This window comes from Tupaia chinensis, unplaced genomic scaffold, assembly GCF_000334495.1.
Source record: "Tupaia chinensis unplaced genomic scaffold, TupChi_1.0 Scaffold000258_1, whole genome shotgun sequence".
Taxonomy (NCBI): Eukaryota; Metazoa; Chordata; class Mammalia; order Scandentia; family Tupaiidae; genus Tupaia; species Tupaia belangeri.
In genome coordinates, this window is record NW_006159738.1 from 579,844 (window position 1) to 589,026 (window position 9,183).

At 43.8% G+C, this 9,183-nt stretch overlaps 1 protein-coding gene across 1 annotated transcript in view; it reads right to left on the reverse strand.

Moving 5' to 3' along the window:
• Window positions 1-9,183, reverse strand: part of TMED2 (transmembrane p24 trafficking protein 2) — a 23,340-nt gene that overhangs the window by 10,243 nt on the left and 3,914 nt on the right. Inside the window, exons 3-5 of the mRNA XM_027772162.1 lie at window positions 7,731-7,923; window positions 7,315-7,335; window positions 4,432-4,539 (exon numbers count right to left, since the gene is read on the reverse strand). Of these exons, the coding sequence (XP_027627963.1) occupies window positions 4,432-4,539; window positions 7,315-7,335; window positions 7,731-7,923 (322 nt within the window). The remainder of the gene's footprint in view (window positions 1-4,431; window positions 4,540-7,314; window positions 7,336-7,730; window positions 7,924-9,183) is intronic.

Consider the following 9,183-nt stretch of genomic DNA (forward strand, 5'->3'; position numbering starts at 1 on the left):
TCCCTCTCTGATCAAACTAATAAAAAAAAATGAATAAAAAAAAAAAAAAAATAAATAATTTAAAAAAAAAAAAAAAAAACTACTAAGCTGGAGATCTGCAGGTGGTATGGTGGTTAGCACACTGGACTACCACATGGTCGAACATAGTTTGAGTCCTGGATCTAGCGGCTTGCTTTCTCCCTTTCTCTCTCCGCCCCCACCTCTGGTCAGATTAAAAAATGAAAATAGGGACCAGCAATTGGCATACAGGCTATGTCGCTGGACTCCCATGTAGTCGACTGCAGTTCAGGTCCCAGATCCGGTGGCTTAAACTCACACCAGGCGCGTGTGTGTGTGTGCCTAAGATCCCAAGTGCAGAATGGAGGAGAAGGAATTGTGGCATGGCCATCCCCCTGGGGGGTGATTTCTTGCTCTCTGTCTCTCTGTCTTTCTGGTGAGCATATGCACCCTATAGCAAAAACCTCTCAAAAAAAAGATAATAAAATACATAATTATTTTTAAAATGCAGTTTTTCTACAAATAGCCAGTATTTTTTAATTAATGTAATTAGAAATATAACAATGAGACCAGCAGTTGGCGTAATGGCCATGTCACTGGGCTCGCACGTAGTCAACCACGGTTCGAGTCCCAGACCCGGTGGCGTAAATTGATGCCAGGCCCTGCGTGCCCAAGATTCCAAGAGGAGAATGGAGTAAAGGCACAGTCATACCCGCTGGGGGTGATTTCTCACTTTCTGGCTCTGTCTCTCTCTCTCTTTCTGGCAAGCGCACACGCCTTATAGCAAAAACCTCTCCCCCGCCCAAAAAAAGAAAAGAAAACACAGCCATTCGGTGGCACAGCAGCTGAGGCAGCTGGATCCCACACAGCTGACTACACAGTTCAAGGACCAGAACCAAGTCTAAAAAACACTCGGCACATGGACCTGCATGCCCCAAATCCCAAGAGAATGGAGAAGAGATGGCAGCATGGATATCTCCCCGAATGACACCTGGGGGTGCTTTTTCAGTTTCCTTCTCTGTCTCTCCCCAGGAGCGCATGTTCCCTATAGCAAATTTTAAAAGTAAGTACTAGAGGGACCAGCAGTTAGCACACCAAAAAACACAAAACCAATGAAATTTTACTATTTCTATGACGTGAGGTTTACTTCTACTGAAAACTTAGTAACCAATTTCTAGCCCAACTCTGAGCGCCTATCATTTTAAGATTCTGTCTGAACGGGGCCGGCAGGTGGTGTGGTGGTTAAGGGCGCTGAGTTCCCACACGGCCAACTGTACTTTGAGTCCTGAATTAGGTGGCTTGCTTTCTCACTCTCCCTCTCTCTTGCTTTCCCTCACTCTGTCCTTCTCTGGTCAAATTAAAATAAGTAAATAAAGATAGATAACATAATTCTTTTAAAAAAAACAAAAAAAACAACAGATTCTGTCTGAAGAAGGAATGATTAAATAAGTATTTCAAAATGTTAAATGACCAATCAAAGATACTTTAGAGAGGGAACCAGCAGTTAGCGTAATGGCTATGTCGCTGGACTCCCACGTAGTCGACCGCGGTTCGCGTCCCGGACCCGGTGGCTTAAAACCCACGCCGGGCACGTGTGCGGGCGTGCCCAAGATCCCAAGAGGAGAATGGAGGAGAAGGGATTGTGGCGTGGCCATACCCCCTGGGGGGTGATTTCTCGCTTTCTGTCTCTCTGTCTCTCTCTGTCTGTCTGGCGAGCGCACGCGCCCTATAGTGAAAAACCTCTCAAAAAAAAAAAAAAAAAGATACTTTAGAGGGGCCAGCAGGTAGTGTAGTGGTCAAGGCAGAGGACTCCCAGATGGTCGACTGCAATTCGAGTCCCAGACCTGGCAGCTTGAAAATCATGCTGAGTGCATGTCCGTGCCTGTCCAAACGCCAGGAGGATGGAGAGGGATTTCCACTGGCCACCCCCCAGGGGTAATCTCTCACTTTCCTTCTCATGTCTCTCTCTGTTTTTCTCTGGTGAGTACACACACCCTATGACAAAAACCTTAAAAAAAAAAAAAAAAAGAAGATATTTTAGGGCACAGAAAAATGCTTTCCTTAAACTGACGGCATGATGGGTCCCCACGTGGTTGACTGAAGAGTTCAAGTCTCGGACTTATCAGCTCGAAGAACATACCAGGCGTGCATACGAGCATGCCCAAAGTCCTGAGAGAATGGAGAAGGGACCGGCATGGCATCTCCCAGGGATGCTTTCTCACCTCCCCTCTCTCTCTTACCTCTCTCTCATGAGCACACATGTCCCACAGCAAAAAAATTTTTAATGTGACTACAAGAAAAATATGATATAAAATCACAGCTTTACTCACTTATATCAAAAAAATGATTTTTTAAAAATTTGCTACAGGGCACATGTACTCACTGGAGAAAGACAGGGAACAAAGGGAGAAAGCACCCTGCAATCCCTTTTCCTCCATTCTCGACTCAGGATTTGGGGCACACACGCAATGCCAGATGTGTTAAGGCACCAGGTCCAATATTTGAACTACGCAGCTGGCCACGTGGGATCCAGAGGCCTTAACTATCACACCGCCACCTGGCTTGAAAATTCTTTTTTTTTTTTTTTTAAAAAAGAGATTTTTTTCCTATAAGGCACGTGCGCACGCCAGAAAGACAGAAAACAGAAAAATCACCCCTGGGGGTGGTGGAGGATGACCACGCCGCAATTCTCCTCCATTCCTCTCTCAGGATTTTGGATATGCATGCACATGCACCTGGCGTTCAGTTTTAAGCCACCGCGTCTAGGACTTGAACGGCAGTTGACTATGAGTCCAGTGACATGAACACTACGCCATCTGCTGGTCTCCCAAAATTCTTATTTCTAAAAAAAAAAAAAAAAAAAAAAAACAAGTTGTAGGACCAGCAGATGGTGTTCATGGTTACATCGCTGGACTCCCACCTGGCTGAACATCATCGAGTCCAAGACCCAGAGGCTGGAAACTCACGCCGGACTCGTGTGCGTGCCCAAGACCTTATTATTAAAAACAATAAATAAATCATTCTTTAAGAAAATAAATAAAAAGTAAAATACAGACATGTGGTACTCCTGGCTGCTGTGCTCTCAAGGACTCCCGAGCCTTTAAAGCCCCTGGGCATGAACCAGTGGGAAGTACAAGCAGGGACGCTCTTGGACTTAGTTCAGTGCCTTCGCACTCTAGATGGGCCAGCCCCGATCTGGGAGCACAGTGACCAACAGAGGGTCCCTAAAGGTGAGGGAGAAAAGGCAGTGATCCCAGAGACCGAGGGCATTACGACTGGAAGCGAGAAGAAACCGTGAGGTGAGGGAAGAGCAGAGTGTGCAGACAACCCCCGGACTCACACCCTACTACATCCCCCAAAAGAAAGTGGGCTTCTCCAGCCCATTGCTGTGCATGGGACCCTGCCAAGGTATAAGCTATCTGGACTCTAGGTGGTGTGGTGGTTAAGGCGCTGGCCAACCACGGTTCAAGACCGGACGTGGCAGCTTGCTTTCTCTCTTTTCCTTTCTTTCTCTGACTCTCTCTGGTTAAGTTAAAAAATAGTAACAAATGGAATTAAATAAATAAATAAATCTTTTAAAAGAGGAAAAGGCAAAAGAAAACTATTGGAGACCAGCAGGTGGCATGGTGGTGAAGGTGCTGGACACTCCCACATGGCTGACCACGGTTTGCATCCCAGACCTGATGGCTTGCTTTCTCTTTCTCACTCTCTCCCCCAACCCGGTCTCTCTCAGATCAAATTTAAATAAATGAATGAATAAATAAAATTAAATAAATAAATCTTAGAAAAATTTTAAAAAGAAAACAATTAGCTTATTCCTCAGCTGACCATACCTTTAAAAATAAAAAGAAAGAAAAAATTTATTTAGAATCTTTTTAACTTTTTTTTTTTAATTTGATCAGAGAAGGACAGAGCGCACGAGAGAGAGAGAGAGAGAGCGAGCGAGCGAGAGAGCGAGCCGCCAGGCCCAGGACTCAGGGGTCCAGTGTCCTTGACCACACCATTGCTGGCCCTACTTTCAATCTTTTTTAAAAAAAAGAATTATTTATTTTATTTTGTTGATTCATTCACTTATTTTAATTTGACCAGAGAGAGACAGAGAGAGAAGGAAAGTGAGAAAGCAAGCCACCAGGTCCGGGACTCAAACCATGGTCGGCCATGCGGAAATGTCCACAGCCTTAACCACCACACCACCTGCTAGTCCCCCTACTTTGAATCTTAATAGCAGTTTTTGGTTTAGAATGACTGTCCTAATAATAAACTCATTTAGTACAAAGTGCTACAAACATGAAAACTCAAAACACCTTTCACGGTTTTTAAGTCGATGCTTCAGCCTGGTACCTATGCAAATTTCCAAATGGAAAACACAAGCGAGCTGCTGGGAAAAGCTCCTCCACCAGCAGCCCACGTGGCGGAGCTCGAGCGTGAACTTACTGGCTCTGTGTATCCTCTCCCGGACTTCCATGTACTCCTGTTCGTGCTTCACGGCGGTCATCGCCACTGCTAGCTCATTGATCATTTCTTCTAGCTTGTTCTGATGAGCTACAGGGTTTGAAAAAATGTTAGCACACATTTGGCAATCACTTTTTGAAAAATACTTACTAAAAATATTCCTTAGAGAAGCCATAAAAAAGAAACTACTTTTAGAAATGGCACAGGCATTACTTTGGACCAAAGCCCATTTCTAGTGGGAAACCCCTTTCACAGGAAGAAACATAGTACGTAAGGCTCACTAACTACAGGGCAACCGTTACCCTAAGAGGTTGCTTCTAACAAACTTGCTGTTCCGTGAAGGTCACTGCACTATTAACCAAGTAGGAGACTGAGAAAGAAACAGGGAGTGGAAAATACGTATTTTTTAAACATCTATAATCTACTAGTATTTAAACTAAAAACAAAATGTGCTCTTAAAAATCATGGAAATCGGGGGCCAGCAGATGGCGTAATGGTTATGTCACTAGACTCCCACATAGTCAGCCATGGTTCAAGTCCCAGACCCAGTGGCTTAAAACACCCCAGGTGCGGGTATGTGTGCCTAAAATCCCAAGAGGAAAATGGAGAAGAAAGGATTGCAGAGTAGCCATCCCCCTAGGGGGTGATTTCTTCTCTTCTGTCTCTGTCTTTCCAGCAAATACACATGCTCTATAGCAAAACAAAAAAAAAGAGAATCATATAATTCTAATGTTAACTTAGGAACAGCGCCAAAACAGGCTTCTAATCTCTAAAAGTTAAGCAGAAAAAAAATGAGCCTTGGGAAAATCCACACCAACTCAAAAGTTGTTTTGTGACAGTCAAAACAATGCTTTCAAGACAGTGGAGAACGGCAGGCTTTGTCAGTAGAGAGGAGCTCTGAGCACAAGGCTTGCAGCCAGGTACCTACTTTTTAACCAAAAACCAAAAGTGATCCGTGGTAAGGAGTAAGTTGTACCGCTCTAAAGATTAAGCATATGCTTTCTGGGCAGCGCTAGACGATGAACAGGCAGGCAGGAGAGAACACAAGGGAAGATTCCTCGGAGGGGGAAGTCGGAGTCTCTTCATCCCTGCCCAAGACTGGGCCTCATCTGGGATAATCCTAAATTTCTTCAGAGAGCCAAGGGCCCCTACCAACTAAGGGAACTAGCTGGAAACTCCAGTCAGCCCTGAGCAGCGCACTCTGGGAGCCGGAGCACTGCATGAACAGAGCAGGGCTTCTCAGGAGTGGCACTGCGCTGCTGACACCTCAGACCAGGTGCTGCCCCTTTTGTCCTGGAGAACTTCCTGAGGCGCTGAAGGGTATTAAGCGACATCCATGACTCCCAGCCCTTAGGTGCCAATGGCAGCTACCCACCGAGTCTTGAGGATCAAAAGTATCACCAGATACTGCCACATTCCCAATTGAGGGCGAAGGTCACCGCCACTTGAGAACTACTGCTTTGGAGGAACCGGCCATTCACTGACATCGAAAAGCAAAAGTAAGAGGGGCTGGCAGATGGCGAGATGGTTAAGGGCTCTGGACTCCCACAGTTCGAGTCCCAGACTTGACGGCTTGCTTTCTCACCCCCCCCTTCCCTCACTCTGTCCCTCTCTGGTCAAATTAAAATAAAGTTAAATAAAATAATTCTTTAATAAAAAAAGCAAAAGCAAGAATTTCAGATACTGTGGTACGGAATTATTTAAGAAGTTCAACATTCACATTCACCAGCCAACACTTTCTAACTATTTAAACAGAAACAATTTCCAGAACACAAATAAGCATAAAGGTCTTCAAAACTCCTAATTCTCCTTGAAAATTAGTCAGGGACTGAAAACGGCCCCGAAAAATGAGCCCAGGAATCTGAACTGCTAAGGGGTAAGATTCCCTAAATTGTACAGATTTTGAATGCCACCAGAACACTTCCTCTTCTTTACGATGCCAGTGTCCCCTTAGGGCTCCACACCTGGGACGAATGCTATTGTACTAACCCTGTGGACCGTGTCAAACAACTGCTAGCTTCCCAAAACCCTGGCATGCACTGAGGGGGAGAGAGATGCTCCTTTTAAGCAATTTATCGAGAAGCAGCAGGGTTTGTTGCTGACCAGTTGAGCAGTAAACGGGCTAACTGCAGCATAAGGCCTGACGAGGTTCTCATCACACCTGCACATGCGCTACACTACACTAACAGCCAACCAAGCTTCCCGTTAGAAACTTGAGGAAAGTAGGGACCAGCAGTTGGCGTAATGGCTATGTCGCTGGACTCCCATGTAGCTGACCGCAGTTCGAGTCCCGGACCCAGTGGCTGAGACTCATACTGGGCACACGTGTGTGCGTGCCCAAGATCCCAAGAGGAGAATGGAGGAAAAGGGATTGCGGCGTGGCCATCCCCCCGGGGGGTGATTTCTCGCTTTCCGTCTGTCTCTCTCCTTCTGGTGAGCACAAGCACCCTATAGCAAAAACCTCTCCAGAAAAAAAGAAAAGAAACTTAAGTAAAGCAAGCCTACAAAATACTTTCTACAGAAGCAAAAGCATCATCTGCCATCAGTCATCTTTAATTTTTCCAGTTCTAGTCAAGTCTTCCCATCCTTCAGCATTCATTCTAAAGAAACAGAGAGATTACTACTCAAATGATAATCACTGTGTTCTCAATAATAGCAATTTAAAACAGCCTAACCCGTATCTCCTATCAACCAAATGAAAAAGCAAAAACATAACCTCGTTATAATTTAAACAAAAAAAAAAAAAAAAGAAAAACCATTCTCATGCCAACAAACTGAGATTAGAAAAAAGCAAAGCAGAAATTAGGCATTAGCAAACAAAAAGCTGCAAAAATACAGGATGCTGTCAAAAAGCAATCCACATACCATCCCAAGTATCTCCACCACCTAAAAGAAGTATAAGATATAAACACAAAAACACATACAAAAAATTTAGCTGAAGTAGTCCAATGTAAATGAGCAAATAAAGGTATATGTAACAAGATAAACAACCAACCAAAGACCTGAAAGCTAGATGCTTACAAGAACACAAAAGTGACTGGGAAAAGTTGCCAGAAGGGGCAAGCCTACCGAAAGAGAAAATAAACATTAACTTTCAGAAACTTTAGCTAATTAGAAGCTCTGCTTTAATAAGTGTAATTCATGAAAAGTTCTGGTTTTAAGGACAGTGCAGGAATCTAGAATAAGAAATTAAACAACATAAGTACTCCACTCAGATGCATACAAGTACATAAAATTAAAATCAGCTCTAGGAATGTGATCTGAATGAAAGTTCATCTCACCTTCTGTTTCCATGTCTTGTCCTTTGGGAGCCTCCCCAATATCAATAGTGAACATCACTATCTTTGGAGTCATGGTAGACATCCTGTTACTAAAACAAAACTTATACGTTCCGTCCATGTGAGCAGCAAATGTGTATTTCCCACTGGATTCTCGGTCTCCCTTATAAATTCCTTTATTATCTGGTCCTGTAATCTGGAGGGATGAGAGGAACACATAAAATGTCATGAATGATTTAAAATCAGGAACTGTTAAAGTAATGACTATTGGCAGCAGGAAATTCACTTAGAGTATGTCACTTTTCACTAAGCCCTACGTCAGTTGGTGACAGTGACTGCTTTGGGCTACCATTCTGTCGATTAATGAAACGGGAATGGACGATGGCTCTCTAAAGACTACATTTTCTATCACGGCCTACTTAAACCCCTCAGAAACAAAAAACATGCCTTACAAGTGTTCTCTAGCTGCTCTAATCCCTCCAACAAACATGCAAACATGAAGCTGATGTCAAAAATCAAAAAAATTTCTTCAGAGATTTTCAATAAGACACATTTCAAAGTTTTGCTGACTACTGCCAAATAGTAAAGAAATTTGCTTTATCTGAAGATACCTGAAGGTTTAAGAGGAAAAGGTAGACTAGAAATCAGGAGACCCAACTCTCAAACCAGTGTGCTACAAGTCAGTTGTCTGTTCTTTTAAAGCTGTCGTCACCCATAAAACTGTCACCTATAAAACTAGAAGAGTTGATCTCTGAGCTCCCTAAATCTAAGTCTCTCCTTCCATTTACCTCTTACTTTTGGATTTCCCTTACGTAATATTTAAGAGAGATTTCTGCTATAGGGCAGGTGCATCCCCCAGAGAGAGGGTGAGAAATCACCCCCCAGGGGAGATGGCTACTCCACAGTCGCTTCCTCTCCAGATTTTGGGCACACATGCACATGTGCCCAGGATGAGTTTTAGGCCACTGGGTCCAGGACCTGAACCGCAGTCCACCAGGTGGGAGTCCAGCAACTTAACCATTATGCCATCTGCTGGCCCCTCTCTTAGGTAATTTGTACCCAACTCTACTGAAGTTCACTGCCAAATAGAAAATCCTTAATCCCAATCACTCATGTTAGTAGAGAAGTGAAAATATTAATTGCCTTTGGTCTCCTTAAAAAATAAAAAAAGTAAAAATGAAAAACAAATGGTGGCAAATCATTCCTTTGGTTTTAAAAAGGATATATGGGCAGAGATTCGGTGACTTCTGGTTTCTTAAAACAGTTTCCTGTTTTCTCCAGATACTTTATTGCAATCCTTACTCCGAAAATGCACGACCCAACTTGACAACTCTCCTAGGCACCAAGGACTATGTCAAGTTATCTGGAATCTCGTGCGAAAATGAGTAAAGCCCTTAAGGATAAGACTGTTTCTATGGAAAACAAAGGGAAACACGACGTGAGCGTCTGCCCGGCA